The sequence below is a fragment of the Orycteropus afer genome, unplaced genomic scaffold, assembly GCF_000298275.1.
Source record: "Orycteropus afer afer isolate SDZICR_OR568_19922 unplaced genomic scaffold, OryAfe1.0 scaffold00062, whole genome shotgun sequence".
NCBI classification, from domain to species: domain Eukaryota; kingdom Metazoa; phylum Chordata; class Mammalia; order Tubulidentata; family Orycteropodidae; genus Orycteropus; species Orycteropus afer.
Window position 1 is genome coordinate 12817275 of NW_006921649.1, and position 18374 is coordinate 12835648.

An 18374-nucleotide genomic window follows, 5' to 3' on the forward strand; every position below is an offset into this window, starting at 1 on the left:
GTAGCCCCTGCCATGGAGGAGCACTGTCCAGAGTCCAGGGTGGCCTTTGGTGACACACTGTGGTGAGCTGGAGGAGTGGTGGGTGTGGTAGCAGTCATAAATGCCCCCTCACTCACACAAGAAAGCCACTCAGCCACCATGTTCCTGTTGCTCAGCAGCTTCTTTCTCCTGCCTGGCTTGCCCTTTCCAGAGGGAAGAACACAGGCACTAAAGTCAGGGAGACGGGTTCAAATGCCTTCCTCTCTTCCTGCCAGCTACTGTACCTGTGATTACAATGCACCAGTGTCCTCATCTACAGATTGGGTCTAATACTACATTAAACCATGACTGCGGAGTGCCAAGCACAGTGTTTCTCACCTACTAGCTACTCTAGAAAGGGATGCTCCCAGGGCATGGCTTGTGAATGGCCTCCTTATTCAAACAAATATCTTGCTCTAGGTAGACAAAAATGAAATGCCCCACACGGGGAGATTCTTATTGAAAAGTCCTGGGATGGGCCTGAACTTGCAGCAGGCATGAGGTTTGCTTAGGGGCAGAACCCCCTCTAAGACTCAAAACAGTCCCAAGACAAGATGAGAGGCAGGAAGAGCCAGTGGTCACTCCTGGGGTGGCTGCCTCCGACTGAACCTCAGAAGCTTTGGAGAAGAGGGCACTTTCCCTGGGACTGGCAATGGTGCCTACTTCTACAGGACGAAGTGCTTTTGTGGTACCAGGCCTTTTGGAAATGGAGTGAAAAAAGCCACTGGGTATTCAGAGACTTGGAGAAGTTAGACCAAGTTGTCATGGACTGGGTGGAGTGCCAGGGAGGGCTGGCCCTCATTACGCCTTGTCCAAGCCATGAGAGACCTGCTTAGGAGTTTCTCCTGATGGTGGGCTCTGGTCCTGGGTAGTGGTGGGGTCTTGGAGAGTTATGGTCCCACCACTGACAGGGCAGGGAAGCTGAGTGGCAAGGCCATGGGCTGGGAGCAGGAATTCTCTTAGGCTGTGATGCTGATGTGGATAGAAAGCGAGGGGCAGCCTCAGAGCCTCTAGGGGATGCTGTGATGGGAGGGACTTGACCCCATGTTCCAAGGTCTCAGGGACATACTCTCCACGAAGAACACCCTTCATCCCCATGGGAAGAAGGGAAGAAACTCCACAGTCTACCTTCCTTTGAAGCTGTGTGGAGGGTGATAAATTAAGAGGCATCTTAAATACGTGGGTAAAGCCAGCAGGGGCCAAGAGGACCTCCAGGCAGGGAGGTGGCGCTATGGCTTCTTTCTCAGATAGTTGGAAGGGATCCACCCTTCCCAGGAAGGGGCCCCACTCAGGACCTGGCAGAACCACCAGCCGCTGCTGTTCTTTTCTCGGACTTCGAACACGGTCCCTTCCTGGAAGCTGCTGGTATCTTCATCACCATCAAAGTTGGCCACGGCCACATATAAAGAGTCCTTCGGGCCATCAGTGCTGGGCAAGGGGGCCGCAGCCACTTTCTCCCTGCTTTCTCCGATCCTGCCTGGCATCCGCAGCCCCGGCAAGCCTTTGCCTTTCATGTCTTCTTGGCCTCCAGAAGAATTAGAGAGAAAAGGCCTGGCTTTTGGAGGGACAAGCAGGGCCCGACCAGGAGCAGGTGCTGCCTTGCCTTCGTTGGCCTCACGCTGTGGTACTCTGACCTCTGGGAGGGGTCTGGATGACGAGGCTTTCTTGGGAGGTGGTGGTCTCCGGGGTGGGACCACAGGCCTTTGCTGGGGGGTCTCCTGGAGAGGGACTGGGACACTCTTAGCCACAGGCTCTGTTGTCTTGGTTGGCCGAGGAGGGGCTCTAGAGGCCATCTCCTTCGGGCTGAGCCCATCCTGTTTGCCCGTCCTCTCCTGGGTGCGGCCAGGCCCCTCCCCTGGGAGGAAGCTGCGGCTGAGTGCCAGGTCTGGGCCCCCCACAGCCTGGTGGCTCTCCCCATCCAACAAAGCTCTCTCTTGGGACTTGGCAGGCCTGAGTTTACTCCTGAGGTTACATATGTCCACTTGGTCTTCACCCTGAGGTGGTTCTGTCCTGGGAGAAGGAGATGGTTTTGGCCTAACCTGAGGTTTGGACTTCAAGAAGGGGTTCTGGGGAACGGCTTCTGGCTTCTCCTCTGGTTGGTCGGTTTTGGCCTTGGAGATGGGCCGGAGGTTGGGCTTCTTGACTTCCTTGGCCAATACCTTGTGGCCACACTCTAGTCCCATCTCATTTTTCAGCTGGAACAATTTGCTTTTGTCAGGTTTGGGCTCTGGTCTCCTGCTGTCCCGGGCTGGTGGTGTGTGCTTGGCTGGGATCATTGGCAAGATCATGCCAGGGGGCTTGGGTGAAGAGCCCCGGAGCTGCTCTAGCCTCTGCCGCTCCCTTTCCTGCAGCTCACCTTCGGACTTGATGATGGACTCCTTCCGGGGAGGGAGACTGGGCTTCTCCTCAAGGTCGGGGTCTGAGATCTCCTCATAGCCTGTGGATGCAGACATGTCTGCAGATGCCTTCCTCAGGACCTCCTTGCCGCCCCTCCAGTCCTTGGACCACGGTATCCCAGAGTCTACACTACCATGTGGTGCATCAGGCAGGGGCCGGGAGGGGCCTATGGCTTCACTGCCTGTGCTGTTCTCCACTGCTGCTGCGTCCCCAAGCCGGAGCTGGGTCACCTCATTGGGGAGGGGAGCCAGAAAGTTGGGTCTCGAGGCATTGCTGGTTTTCTTGTACTTGTCAATGAAGGTGGCTGGGGCCCATCCTTCCTTATCTTCAATCTGAATGTACCACCAGCCACTCAAGTTCTTCTCTATCACCTGCAAGGGATGAGATAGGGAAGAATTTAGTAGGTGTAGTGACAGGGCCCATAAGCCAAGAGGGTTTGGGGTGACCCAGGTAGGGCTAGAGTTCAATATTCATGAGGGACCATCTATGGAGACTTTATTCTGTATCAGGAGCATCTTGCACAGGGGTAGTTTCTTGTCTTATGTTGATTTCCCTTGTGATAGGTTAATTTTATGTGTCAACTTAGCTAAGCTATGGTGCCCAGCTATTTAGCCAAACACTAGTCTAGTTGCTGTTATGATTAAATTATGTTAGCCTGATGCTGTTACTATTTAATCATACGACTAAATCATTAGACTTAATGGCTGGTCTTAAGTAAAGCAGATTACCCTCCATAATGTGGGTGAACTTTAATAAACAGTTGAAAGCCGTGAGAGCAAACGCTTAAGAGCAAAAGGGGAGTTTCTCTAGGGTATGTGCTGCCTCCAGACTATAAATACTTAGTTTGGCAGAACTCTTAACTTTCTTCTTTGTGTTGCCTGACCTACAGATTTTGGAATTGTCAGCCCCCTGCAAGTGCATGAGCCAGTTCCTTAAAGTAAATCTCTCTCTCTCTCTGTATATATCTCATGGGTTTTGTTCTTCTAGAGAACTCCGAGTAAGAAAACTCCTCAAAGCAAACCCTGAATTCAGAAAGTACAAGTGAGGAAGGGGGGAAAATGAGAAGGTAAGGGGAGAAGGCAATAAAGTGTGTATCAATGAGCAGGTCACTGCTCTGGACCACTGAGGCTGGACATCCAGGGAGCCACTGAGAGAACATGCAAATCATACCTTAGAATCACCCCACAGGAGGCAGGGCAATATTGATTCCCAATGTCTAGAGGTTGGTGGTCACCCCTACTCCCCCAGTGAATACTCCCTTCCCCTTTGGACTACACCCTCAGGCAGAGAGGAGAGCAGTGGGAAGCTGTCAGCTTGTGAGGACCTGACGCAGCTACAGGTCAACTCAGGTGCGGTGGGACATGGGCCAGGGCACCAGCACTGCTACAACCCTGAAGAAGTATAAGACAAAGCCCATGATCAAAATACCTTCGATCCTTGCTGCTTTGGTTTAGCACCAGAGGAAGCAGTTGGCTGTGGTAAGAGACCATGTGGTACAAAAACACAGATCTTTAAATGGACTCAGAGTCAGCTGCATGCGGTATTCATGTTTAGACACAGGGAACCGAGGCTGATGGAGGTAAAAGCAGATTTTCATTTCTCATCTCCATTTCCCCCTGGGATACACAATCACTGGATGGAATGGTAGGTGGCATCCCCCATATTATTTAAGATTTTACATTTCTTCTTTTTTTTAATCCAGTACTGTATGGAGCTCTGGTGGTGTAGTGGATAAGGCATTTTGGCTACTAACCAGGTCAGCCGTTCAAACCCACCAGCTGCTCCGCGGAAGGAAGATGGGACAATCTACTTCCATAAAGCCTTGGAAACCCAAAGGGGATCACTATGAGTTGGAACCAACTCAATGGCAATGAGTTTGGGTTTTTTTTTTTTAATTGTAAAGTTGAATTCATGTGGGCTAAACATGCATATATTGGAGAAAGCTCTGTCTATATGAGATCTGATTAGTGCTCACAATTAAAATTATTATCCCATTTTATAAATGCAGAAATCAGCCCTCAGGAGAGCTGAGGATCTCAAAGTCATGCTGAAAGTAAGTGGTGCAAAAAAACCAGCTGTCATCAAGATGACCCCAACTCAAGGCAACCCCATGTGTGACAGAGTAGAACTGTGCTCCATGGGGTTTTCAATGGTTGATTTTTCAGAAGTAGATCATCAGGCCTTTCTTCCAAGGTGCCTCAGGATAGACTTGAACTATGAACTTTTCAGTTAGCAGCTGAATGCTTAATTGTTTGTATCATCCAGGGACTCAAATGCAGGCTGGTGGCCACACCCTCAGCTTTTGCTACTAGCCCACCTTGCCTCTTTGAAAGGGGATCCTGCTTTGGAAGGGGTTGTTCCTGGGGTGAAAAAGAGTAGACGAGGCAACGAGGGCTGCTGGCATGGTTCTGCTAGTGCACTCTGAAGCCCACCATGGAGGGAGATGGTGGCCACAGGTATAGCAGCAGGATAAAGAGGCTGGGCTCTGGGGCCTAAAGTCCTGGGTTCTAATTCTGGCTCTGCCACTTACTGCCTCCAGGGTCTTGGGCAAATCACTTAAGCCACCATGCTTCAAGGCCCACATTACAAAACATGGATGATGCTAAGAATGGTAACATCCACTTATAGTATTTTTAAGATGTCCAAAAATACTTATAGTATTTTTAAGCTAATGTATGCAACAGGACTTGGTAAATTCTGAAAGGTAAATATTACCTATTATTAAGTCACGGTGGAGATTATGGAGGAGGCAGGCTGCACTTTAGAGGCATGCATTTAATGAGTCTCCCTGGACTCTTTCCAGGGAAGGATACTAATAAACTAAGTACTTTACGTGAGGTGCCCAGCAGCTTAACATGCGGTAGCTCTGGTAACAATCAAAGGTGACTCTGAGCTTATAAGGCATATGCAGTGTAACCCATGAATCAAGATTTAATAAGGAGTACCAGTACGTATGTGAGGAAATGAAAACAGGACAAGATAAAATGTTATCAATGAGTACTCACTAAGCTCTCACTATAGGCAAAGCACTATGGTAGAAGCTCCAAAAATTTGTGTGCTTAATCAAGAATTATGGCAGTTTTTGTTTACCACAGAGAAGTCGAGAGCTACTATGAATAAAAGCAAAGGCAGAGACAGTCTAAGTTAACAGTGGTAAAACAAGATGGGCAGAGATAATGAGAACGGTGAGATAATGTGAAGTATGTAACCACTGTCACTAAAGTATATGTGCAGAAATTGTTGAGTGGGTGTATCTCTTGTATACATTTTCACTTGAAAAAAAAAGCAAACGCAAGAATGAAGGGAGAAAGGAAAGAGCCTTGGCCTTTAAAAACAGAGAAACACAGGGTCAAATCTTAGCTCTATCACTTACTAGCTATGTAACTCTAGGCAATTTACTTTTCTCAGTCTCAGGTGTCTCATCTGTAAAATGGGCTGATAGTATTGATCTCTTGAGATTTCTGTGGAGATTAGCTATCATGTATGAAAGGCACCTTGGAGATGCCTATATCATCATTAGCATCATCATCATCAATAAACTATGTGTTGGAAATACAGAAACCAGGCAAGGAACTAAGGTGCTCTTGGTAGCTCCAGTGCTAGAATGTTGTGGCTCCATTAATAAATTCTATAGATGCAGTGTAGCAAATTACATGGTATGACTTTTGTAGCCATAGTCTTGGTAACTCCCCCTCTGCTATGAGTACCTGATTGTTAAAGTTATCCACCTGGTGTATTTTTGTTGTTGCAGCACAAGCAATCTTCTGGGAAGTTTGCTCTCTCTCATATGTATAGAATTCTGATGTTGGGATTGGTTGGTTTTGGCCAGTCTCAAAAAGAAGTCCTCCTAGAAGGAGGAGGAGAGAGTCTCTCGCTGACTGCCAGCTGAGAGACATGCTGCTGACAGAGACACACTTGCTGAGAGACCTGCTGCTGAGAGAGAGAGAGACTGGCTACTGAGAGAGACGGCCGGCTGCTGAGAGAGAAGTGCTACTGAGGGACTGAGAGAGATAGCCAGCTGCTGAGTGAGCTGCCAGAGCTGAGAGGGACTGAGTGGGTTCCTGAGCTTGAATTGTAGCATGCTGCTTCCCGAATAAACCCCATAATCTGTGAGTTCTGTGTGGCCACTGCAGAAATTACTGAACCCAGCAGAGAGGTGGTGGGTTCTGTGGGAGGAACGGTTGGTATCGAGGTTGGTGAGAGGGATGGAGGGGGGTGGCATGTCTGGCCTCATAGAAGCAGGCCTTAGGCTGCTGATGGTGATTCTGTCTTCCTCTTGTGGAGTTAGAGGTCAGAAGATGCTGGCTCCTTGTCCCTTTTGCAATAGGCTAAGATGATGTTAAAATGAACCAGAAAGCAAAACTGGAGAAGAGGAGAACAGAAATAGTAGTTATCTTAAGAACACCTGTTGAAGCTGAAAATCTAGTTGTTGTTATTTTTGGTTGCTGTTGTATCAAGCTCCAACTCATGTGATCCCATATACAACAGAATGAAACACTGCCCTGTTCTGTGCCATCCCGATGACAGTGGATATACTCAAGTCCATTTGCTGTGGCCAGTGTGTATTTTGGGTATCATTCAAACAAGGGGGCTCATCTTCCACTAATGTTCTGAGCAATATTCTGTTGTGATTCATAAAGTTTTTATTGACTAATTTTCAGAAGTAGATTGCCAGATCGTTCTTCCTAATCTGTCTTAGTCTGGAAAATCCACTGAAACCTATTCATCATGGGTGACCCTACTGGTATAAGACATAACTAGTGGCACAGCTTCTAGCATCATAGCAACACACAAGCCACCAGAGTATGACAAAATTTAGCAGCAACTACTTTCCTCTAAGTCCCTCAATTGACCACTGAGAGGAAACAAAAACAGTAGAACCTATGGTGACATCATGGGGCAATAAAGCAGAGAAGTTACAGGGATGGGTCTTACCTGCACTTCCTGGAAAAGAATATTGGGTATGTGAGTTTTTTATTGGATCAGCGTTAGCAAAAATATACAGGATAAAGGCTGGGAACAAAAAAAGGAAATGGCTGTAGTTGGGGTACGATCTGAGGTGGACTCCTCAGCACCTCCAGGAAACCTGGGGATCCATGGAATCCTCACTGCCATCAGCCCTCATGTCAGTGCACTCTCCGTGGCTTTGCTCTTGGCAGATTTCTGAACATTCTGAGCCAGAGAGTGGGGGTGCTTATTGGCAAATGTTCAGTTTTGTCAGCATGTTCAAACAATGGGGAATCTTTGTGCAAAATACTGGAAACTCACCTTCAAAGGCTGTAGCTTAAGGAGAAGGTTATAATGTTCCTTAGCTCTCCAGGAAAGAAACACCTTAACATATGCAAACTGGACTTCTGGTAGCAAGACAAGAGATGGAGCAAACAGACATTTCCCTTTTATTCAACAAACCCAGGGAAAGAAGTGAATACAAAGCCATGCTCAGAAGGAAAAAGGGAAGTCAGTGGACCAGAAATTGTGAGGAATCACTGATGGATAGAAGCTCCAGAGGGAGGTTGTTACCCTGCACTGCTACTGGTGGCTTCTGCTGTAAAGAGCCCAGTATGAGCCCTGCCAGAGTTCAATGTGGCAGAACCTGGGAACTGGGGAGGCCAGGAGCAACTGACAAAGGATTAACTGGAATGCTATGGCAGAAGCAGCTAGCTGGTTGATGACTCTCTATGCCCTTCATTCCATTCTTGCAGGGCATGCGGGAATAAAGAAAGTAACTGCTTACAGATGGGGAATTGTGAATGTTGGAGCTTGGGTTGGAGAGAATGATACTCCTCAGTGGCTCAGAAGTCCCCAATCTGGTACTGAAAGCAGTGGAAGCTGACCAGCTCAGCTCCTTATGTACACCCTCCAACAGGGCTGACTGACTACTGCTTCTGTTTCAACAACCCAAAATAAGTACTAACACTGTTGTTGTTGTTATGTGCCATCGAGTAGGACCTGACTCATGGCGACCACTCCTTGGGTTTCCAAGGCAGTATCACTACGGAAGTAGATTGCCCCATCTTCCTTCTGAGGAGTGGCTGGTGGGTTTGAAACTCCAGCCTTCTGGTTAGCAGTCAAGTGCCTTAGGTACTAAGCTACCAGAGCTCCCAAGTACTAACACTAGTAAAAAAACTGAAATAAATATCAACACCACTGAAAATAATATACAACTGAGAAAAGAAATAATAAACAATAACAAGTCTTTAAATTAAACATATATATATATATATATGTGTGTGTGTGTGTGTGACAAAGAAGGGCATCAAATTCATGAAAGAACAGACAATTATGAAAAAAGAACAGGTAGCTACAAAAAGAGAATCAATACAAGCCCTTGGAAAAAAAAATGACCATTTTTGAAATAAAATAACCAAAAGGCTAAATTGCTAAAGAGCAAATTAATGAGCTAGAAGATTAAGCAGAATGCTCCAAGAATGCAACACAAAGTATAGAGGTAGAAAATTTGAAAGACAGGGAGAAAAGAGCCAAAAGTTTCCATTATCTGTTTAATAAAAGTTCCAGAAGGAAAGAATAAAAAAGAGTGAACGGAGTCAATATTAAGATGTAAAGAATTGTCTAGGAAGATCTGAAACTTTAGACTGTGTGATAGTTGGAGCTGAGTGTCAACTTGGCTGGATCACAATTCTGTGTGGTTTAAGCAGTTGTGATGTGGTTATTCCCATGATGGGATCAGATGAATATGTTTTGAGCAGCCAATCCGTTGAAAGGAAGTTTCCCTAGGGGTGTGGCCTGCTTCCAGTATATTTATGGACATCCTGGGAAAAGAGACATTCTTCTGTGGATCAGGATTCTGTTGTGCTGCCTACAACTGTCCGTGAGTGAACAATCCACCATTCAGGGAGATCTTAGATTCGTCATTCATTGGAGTCAACTGCCTGCCAACCTTAAGCTCCTCAGCCCCTGCAGCTATGAGAGTTGGGAAAAGCCTCCAGCTTGATGTTTGATCTAAGAACTTTGGACTTGCCAGCTTCTATAAGTATGTGAGCCATTTTCCTAGGATAAATTTTTCTTTCTCTCTCTCTATAAGCTTTACTTGTTTTGTTTCTCTGGAGAACCCAGTCTAACACAGACTAAAAAGGCTCATCCCATGCTGAAAAAGATAAAAATAAACAAACACATGCCTAGACATACTTAAGTGAAATTTCAGTGTTTTAAAGATAATGAGGAACTTAGTAGAGAATCAGAGAAATGACAGATGAATAGTAGAACAAAAATCATGCTGACAGCAATTTCTTACTAGCAACACTAGATATAAGAGAATAGAACTATATATTTCAACTGCTAAGGGAAAATTACATTGGACCTGGAATTCAATATTTAAAACAATCACTGAAGAATGAGGAAAAAAAATTCAATTCTCAATATTTTCAAGAAAGCATTATGTACAGAAATGGAGACTGTCCTTTAGTTAAGAATTGAGATATGTGGCCCCATAGAAGCTGATGCAGTGTGGAGGGAAGGGCAACCAATGAAAGTTGGGTGAATCAGGGGAGGCTTCCTGGGGGAGGACAGGGTTTTGAAGAGTGAGTTGGATTTTGATATAACAAGTTCAGGTAAAAAAAAAAAAGATCTCGAGTGCCTTCTAGGAGAAGCAGGTAGAAGGTCATTCCTGGCAAGAGAGAGCAAGAGAAGGGGGATAGGCCAGCTTGGCTGGAGAAGTTCAGAGGCAAGCCATGGGTAACAAGGCTGAGGAACAAGCCTTGATCATGGAGTGATGTCAGGAAGCAGGCAGGCATGCCATAACATATGTTTTACAAGAGTAAAATGGGGAACTGAGTACAGAATTATCTTGTAGCACAGCAAGATGCTTTCTAAGTTCTTTCTGTGGATCTGAAGTTGGAAAGATCAGAATGGCACAGAAAAGACAGAAAAGCGGCAAATAAAGAGCCTCTTAGAGTCTTGGAGGTATTTCTACTATGTGTGGATTAGGATTTACATTTTATAAAAATTAGTTTGAAAGAGAGCTCAGTTTCTTTAAATACTCCTGCAAACAGTCCTCCTTCAATGGGTAGCTGAGGACACTTGGCTTAAAGAGAAGTTTCTGGAAAAGTTTGGGCAGAACCAGTAGTACTGAGGCCCAGGATGCACCTCTGGGAAGCCACCTTCTCCTGAGCTCACTGGGCAGCTGCCCTGGGACTGGAGGGAAAAGGCAGAGAGGCATTGAGTGACACTTCCTGTCCTTTAGCATTTAGAGCCACAGGGAAAACAGGCTCTGAGGGAAAACAGGGGGCTGCTTTGGAGGCCTGGAGAGTGAATAAAGATAAAGACTAAAGATTCTCAGGAAATGTGCTAAACTCATGCACTGACTCAGTCATTTGTTCATTCAGTACTTCCTCTGTCCACCCAAGTATCTGTTCACAAAGGAACTGTTTATTGAGCACCTACTACAGACTGCCCCTTATGCTAGGCCTATAGGCAAGAAAGATAAGAACAACCCTGCCTCCTGGGTGTTAGGCAGGATGTTAGTGGGGAAATGAAAAAATTTTTTTTTCCCATTCAACTACATTTATTGCAAACCTATTATGTGCCAGGTACTGTGTTAGCTGCTGGGGACACACTAGTGCAAAATAGACATGGTTCCCACCTCCCTAGTTTCCAAATGTCAGACAGGTAAGTAATGACAGCTGTCAAACTCTTTGGTTCTGTTCTTCTTTAGCTGTGACTCTAGACAACATCTAAACTTTTCTGAGTTACAGCTTACTCATCTGAGAAATGGGTATAATAGTCTGACTTCACAAAGGTAAACTACGAAATGGTTAAATGAGATACCACATGCAAAAAACCACAGAAGAATCCCCTAAACCAAGGAAGGCTATACAAAGAAGGCAGAGACTGAGACTTGAAGGATGAGTGGCAATTAGAAGGTTGGCAACCAGGGAGTTGTACATGCTAGGCTCTACTCACACAGCTCTGTCCTCAAGGTTCTTACAACTCAACAGGGTGAATATATTTATTCAACAAATATGTATTAAAATTTTGTTAGAAGCCAGGTCCTGTACTGGGCTATCACTCTGAAAAACACAGAGAAGGTTCCTATCTCAAAAAGTTTATCCTGTAATTGGGGAGGACAGAATAAACCATCCATCCAACCAACCAAATAATCACCCAACCAACCAGTCAGCCAGCCTGCCAACCAACCAAGTAATCAACCACTAACTAACCAACGCTGTTGTTGTTATATGCCGCCGAGTCAGGCCCGACTCATAGTGACCCCTCCTTGGGTTTCTGAGGCAGTGGTATCACTGCAGAGGTAGATTGCCCAATCTGTCTTCTGAGGAGTGGCTGGTGGGTTTGAACCACCAGCCTTCTGGTTAGCAGTCAAGTGCCTTAGCCACTATGCTACCAGAGCTTCTAACTAACCAATAAAGACCCTTAATAAGAGGCAGAATTGTAGGGTTCTGGGAAATTAAGAGGAAGAAAGTACTTCTTGCTAAGGTGACCAGGAAAGGCATTCTGAAGAGCTAGTTGGTGGTCTCCTGCTGTTGAGGCAGTGGTCTAGAGAACAGCTCCTTTGCCTTGACAGAAACCTGCCCTTACAGTGCATTTGAGAGAGTGAACAGGAACTTGAACCTGGAGACCAGGGTTCTATCATCAGTTTTACAAACGATGAGTAGTCATTTTGGCCTCAATTTGTCTCACTTTGCTCATCCAGAAAATGGGGCAATACACTTAAACCTCAGAACAACACTGAAGTGAGGACCAAAGGAGAAATCTAGGGACTTCTATGTTGTTTTTGCCTGACAGGTAGCAAATCCTCCTTCTGGTAATAGCAGCCTAGTCTTCCTTAGAGCTCCCCTTGTCCCATCTGCCATCTAGGAGCGGGCATGTGAGGCAGGGTGGCCAGAGTCCATGAGACTAAATCCTGAGACCTACACTAAAACTACTGAGATTGTTGAGAAAACAGGCCACAAGCCCAGTGTTGCTGGACTATCTTCCTCCCTCCTGGAAAAAGTGTGAATGAAGCTATAATGGACTGCACTGTGTCCTCCCCAAGATATGTGAACTTGGCTGGGCCATGATTCTCAGTGGTTTGGCACTTATGTAAAGATGTAATCATCCTCTATGATGTGATCTGTGGGGATTAGAGAGGGATGCAACACCCTTAATCAGGTTACAGCCCTGATCTGAAGTAAGGGCAGTAAGGGCAGTCTCCCTGTGTGGCCTGAATCACCTTCTATCTTACAAGAAATAAAAGGTGAGAGAAATGAGCAGAGAGAACGAGGGCCCTACTAAGAAAGAAGAGCTGGGAGCATGGCATGTCCTGGTGCTGGGAAATTCCTAGATTCAGGGGAAGATTGAAGACAAGGACTTCCCCCACAGCTGGCAGAGACAGAAGCCTTCCCCAGAGCCAGCACCCTGAATTCAGACTTCTAGGCCATCTACCTGTGGTATTTCTGTTACAGCAGCACTGGACAACTAAGACAGAGGCCAACTCAGAGGAGAATGGAGATGAGAGACAATGAAAGACCAAGCGCTGTTGGTGCCGTGTGGACTTCTGTAACCATAACCAGCCATGCTTGAAGGCAGATCTACACTAGGATTATGACGATAATGGTTTTTCCTTAGGCAGTCTGTGCACACTGTCACTTAAAAGCAGAAGAGTACATAAATACATTCAATACATTTAAGAGCAGATAAACACATTTAATAACATCCTCTGAGAAGTTAACAAGTGTTAACTTGTTCAAGTTTTGCCTTCACCTCCAAGTCTCCCTCCAGCTACAAACTCCTTTTCATCTTCTTTCATAGCCAAGCTCCTTTTCTACAGACCGTGTCACGCTTCTTCACCTCCCATTCCCTCTTTCACTCCATGACCAGGCTGAGGGTCCTGTTTGATGGCCCCACCTCTCCACTGAAATTCTCTTAAGAAGTCACCAGTGTTTACTGAACACCCCTATACAGCCTTTTGGGAGCTCTGGTGGCATAGTGCCTAAGGCATCTGACTAGTTATCAGAAGGATGGCGGTTCAAACAGCTCAGCTACTCCTCAGAAGGAAGACAGGGCAATTTACCTCAGAAACCCAAGGAGGGGTCGCTATGAGTCAGATTCAACTTGATGGTAGTAAGCGATACAGCCTTTTATACTGTTGATTTCTCCTGCTTTCTTCAAGTCTCCCAGGGCTCCTGGTTCATCCTCTATTTCTTCCCCTCCTTCCCAGACCATCCTTCAAATGCCAGTGATCCCAGGGCTTCCTCCTTAGCTCTCTACTCAGCGCTTCCTGGCCAATTCATACAGATGACTCCTATTACCATCATCATGGTACTGACTCCAAAATAGCCTTTGAATTTCAAACACGTAAACCCCCATGCCTACCAATAGCTCTACCTGTGTGTTCTGCAGTTAAATTTGTTTCATCAAGCCTAAAACCAAACTCACGATCTCCCCCAAAACCAGTGCTGTTGAGATGATGTCTGAAATAGTCCTTAAATTCATATATGCTGAGCACCAACAGGAGACCCTGAGTGGTACAGTTAATGTGCTTGGCTACTAACTGAGAGGTTGGTGGTTCAAGCCCACCCAGAGCCATCTCCAAAGAAAGGTCTGACAATCCACTTCCAAAAACTCAGGCATTGAAAACACTATGACACAATTCTATTCTGACACACATGGGGTCACTATGAGTCAGAGTCAATTCGATGGTAAGGAACCATAAAATGCATGTATCGTGAGTGACCATGAAGGGGCAAATTTTTCTATAACAAGTTAAAAGATTCAGAATCTCCCCATATCTCATTCCTTTAGCTCATGACTCAAATAATAGCAAAAGCATAATCACAAATGGATTTCCTTCTATTGAAACATCAAAATGTTCCAATGCTCATGCAAGCCAGAGATACCCTGAGGACCCAGTGGCCACAGGATTTAGAACTCACCTCTTAGCTGCATCTGCAGAAAGGGTGGGCCAGGCACAGTGCCTGATGGAGCCACTGTCCAGCCAGAGGAAGAGCACTGTATGCTGGAGTGGACTTTAAGGTTAACGGGGTCTGTAGTCCTGGGCTGCCATGTAGTTCTCTGTGCTAGGCATTAGAGCTATGTTCTTTAGAGTTAACAGCAGGGTGAAGACTAGTAGGGTTTAGAAAAGGGCCTGGTACAAATATCCATAGTAGGTGGTATATGAGGATTGTATTTGTTGGAGGGATGAATACATTAAACTCTCAAGATAGGGTAGGGAAGGTCTGGCTAACTCTTAATCATGAGGGTGGAGGTGATGATACCATCCCCGACTCATCTATTTATTTATTTATAATTATATATAAATTTATGATAAAAATTTTTTTAGAGACATTTTATGTTTACAGAAAAATTTCCCAGCAAGTACAAAGTTCTTATTTACTCCCCCTCACCCCAGCACACAGTTCCTCATATTATTAACATCTTGTATTCGTGTGGTACATTTGTTATAACTGATGAACCAATATCAATACATTACTACTAACTAAAGTCCATCATTTACATTTATATTAGAGTTCACTCTTTGTGTTGTACAGTCTTATGGGTTTTGACAAATGCATAATGTCATGTGTCCGATATTATAGTATCTTTTAGAGCTCATCTGTTTTTGAAGACTGTCTCAAGAACCATCTTTGGCATCTTTGCAAAAGTTTATAACCCCTGACCCTTGCTGTTATCCCATTTCCTCAAGGCACCAAAACCAAAACCAAACTCACTGCCATTGAGCTGATTCCAACTCACAGGAAACACCTTAAAGCTCTAACCCCATGAAGAGAAAAAAGGGAAAGAGAGAAAGGATTGAAGTTGGCCTTTAGTCAGTGAGCAGATAAGAAGAAAGAGTAGGAAGAAAAGGAGAGAGGACAAGCAAGAAGGGAAGGTGATTTAAAGAAAGAATACAAGTCAGTCACAAAAGGCCACATATTATATGAGTCCACTGGTACAAAATACCCTAAACAGGTAAATCTATAGAGACAGAAAATAGATTAGTGGTTGCCTAGGAGCAGGGACTGGAGCTCTGGTAGCATAGTAACTGAGGCATCTGACTGCTAACCAGAAGGATGGTGGTTCAATCCCACCAGCCACTCCTTGGAAGGAAGATTGGGCAATCTGCTTTTGTAGTGATACTGCCTCGGAAACCCAAGGAGGGGTCGCTATGATTCGGATCTGACTTGATGGCAGTGAGTTTGGTTTGGTGTTTTTGAGGACTGGGGAGAATGGGGGATTTTGGGGAAGGGGGTGACAGTTAAAGGGTACAGGTTTTTTTATTTTTATTTTTTGGTGATGATAATGTCCTAAAATTCACTGTGGTGATGGCTGCACAATGGTGTCTTTATACTGAAAACCAACGAATTGTATATGTTAAATGGGAGAACTGTATGCTATATGAATCATATTGCATTAAATCCATTACCTATCCCACCCCTCAGAAAAAAAAAAAAAAAAAGAATATAGAAGTAGGAAGCAAGAGGAGGGAAGTAGGAGATGAGAAGTAGGAGGTGATACCTAGACCCAAGAATCACAAGTAAAGGACACCAAGTCCACTCACCTCAACCTTGAGGCCTGCCTGGAAGCTGATGCCATCGGGGATGGTTGTCTGGAATTCGGCTATGGTGTAATATTCTTCCTCCACTTGGGGTGGGATGGGAGGTTTTGGTAGGTTCAGACCTCGAGGCTGGGGGCATTAAACACAGTGCTAACTCCTGTGTGGGTGAACTAGGGGGCTGGGGTGCCCAACTCCCTCAAAGTGAGGCTGGTGGACCTATTTGGGTTCTAAAGGACAAAATGAAGGGCCACCAAGACTGTCACCTCCTTGATGAATCACTGGCCATTAAGCTTTAAAGTAATGAGAAGAAACAGGACATTTGGCTGCAACCATGAAAATTTGGGGCAAGACAATATTCTCTGAATAGAAGAGGCAAAGAGAGTTGAGCAAAGAACACGGGTTTGCATGTCTCTCCTATCTGGGTTGGAAATACTGATTATCTGTGTAACCCTGGGCCAATTACCTTCCCTTCTGGAGGCTCAGTTTTACCTCCTATAGAACGGGGATGATAGTATCAACCTGGTTGCTGCATGTATTAAATAAGTTAATGTAATATAGCCTCCAGCACATTCAACAGGGGCTTAGTAAATGGTAGACATAAAACAGGCCCATTTCTCAAAGTACTGATTAAAACAGAACCTTGAGAATAAATAAAAGTAAGAGTATGAAAGTAGAGTAACAGAATGGCACCACCAATGATATTTATGTATCACCCAAGCTTGGGCCTCAAATTGCCTCAGTGGAGGAGACTAAGACAAACAGAATTGGGAAAAGTTAGTAGAGAGCTTGTCCTGAGTCCTGACATCACAAAAACACTCTGGAGCCATGGGCAAATGGTTTAACCTTCATGGAGCTCAGAGTTTCCATCAGTCAATGGGACTAGCACTTGTGCAGCCTGCTTCACAAGGACAGAAAGGGCAAGGGGAGCTGAAAGGCCATGAGACATTCCAGCCCTCAGGTCAGCAGCCGGCTCCCTAGCAGCAAGGGTCCACTTACTATGGTCATGTCCCGGCGAGGAGGGGGCCTCTGCCTCATCTTTGGTGATCCTATGGAGAAATGAGACCTCATTTCACTCACGTGCAGAGCCCCACAGATAAAACCCCCAAGGCAGACACCAGGAAAGATCTATTCCCTCCTGCAGAAAACTAAGTGTAAAGCACAGTGGTTAACATTCTAACTATGGCCCTTTTTAGAACAGTCTGATCAGAAAGAGCTGCTCATGCCTGGCTCAGAATGCTCTATCAACATGGTGTTTCCTATGCAGGAATGAAGAGGAAGGGGACAGTGTTGAGTCTTGGAGAGACGGAAAACTTTCCAGGAATGGCAAAAAGTGCAGGTTTAAGAATAACACAGATGAGTATTCCTATCTTAGCTCTGAAGCTCGCCCGGCTTCCAGCTTTGGACAAGTTATTTGACCTTCTGAGCTACAAGGCTGTCACTTGTAGAACAGGGAGAGCACATGCCTCCCAGGGGCAGTGTGGAGATTAAAACAAACAACAAGCTGAAGCTCTTGGCACGTGGCAGGCACACAACAAATGTTACTGCCCTTAGTTTTACGTCTACAGCAAATCCAAACTAAACAAAGCCTGAGCAAACAGACCTAAACAAACATGGGCTGACGGCTCCAGGAGTTTTGACTCTGGAGAGTGAATACGCAGTGGTTCTAGGCCTTAGGGTCAGGAGGAGGATTTTATAGCAAAGTTCTGGGCTGAAGGCAGAACACTGAAGTCATGCCATGTATCAGCAGAGCTGATTCAGTGTATGTATCCACAAGAGGGAAAGTCTGGGATTTGGGATGTAGAAGAGACTGCTAATCCCTCAAGTGCTCATTTCCCTTGTTTCTACTATTATAAAGAGCAAGAGAGTTTTAGCCAGACATTTAACTGGCTCTAATAAAGATGACATTTCCCAGACTCCCTTGCAGCTAAGTGTGGCCACGTGACTAAGTTCTGGTCAATGGGAGTTTCCACTCCACTTTTCCTTCCCATCACATTTCCTGCCCCCCTCTTCATTAGCTGGAATAGTGGTGAGTCATCTTGGACCAGGTGGCTGAGGTCAGAGCATTCTGGGGACACCAGTATAATATGACAAATGCAGCATAATGAGACTCTTGACTGCATGGAGCTGCCACATCAATCCTGGAAGTATACCTGGACTATTTAATGAAAAAGAAATAAATACCTAAATAATTTAAGCCACTGGTATTGGAGATGTGTGTGTGTGTCACAGGGTCTTTGCAATAGCATTGGAAACATATCCTAACATTCTGAGTTTCATTGCTCCTCCAGTCTTAATGAGACTCCTCCCCCCATGCTCTTGGCCATGACAGATTAGAATCACAGAAACTCAAGGCTGCCCAGAACCCCTGCCATGGCACATCAGAGAACATGGTTAGTGTTTTCCCAGGTAGCTAGACAAAGAGTAGGAATCTTCGAGTTCAAGGACTTGG

General features: G+C 45.4%; 1 protein-coding gene across 1 annotated transcript in view; it reads right to left on the reverse strand.

Annotated features, from left to right (window-relative positions):
- Positions 1-1247: 1247 nt before the first annotated feature.
- The window catches only part of SH3PXD2B (SH3 and PX domains 2B), a 150747-nt gene continuing 133620 nt past the window's right edge, over positions 1248-18374 (reverse strand). The window contains exons 11-13 of the mRNA XM_007939775.2: positions 16922-16971; positions 15929-16054; positions 1248-2786 (exon numbers count right to left, since the gene is read on the reverse strand). Of these exons, the coding sequence (XP_007937966.1) occupies positions 1248-2786; positions 15929-16054; positions 16922-16971 (1715 nt within the window). The remainder of the gene's footprint in view (positions 2787-15928; positions 16055-16921; positions 16972-18374) is intronic.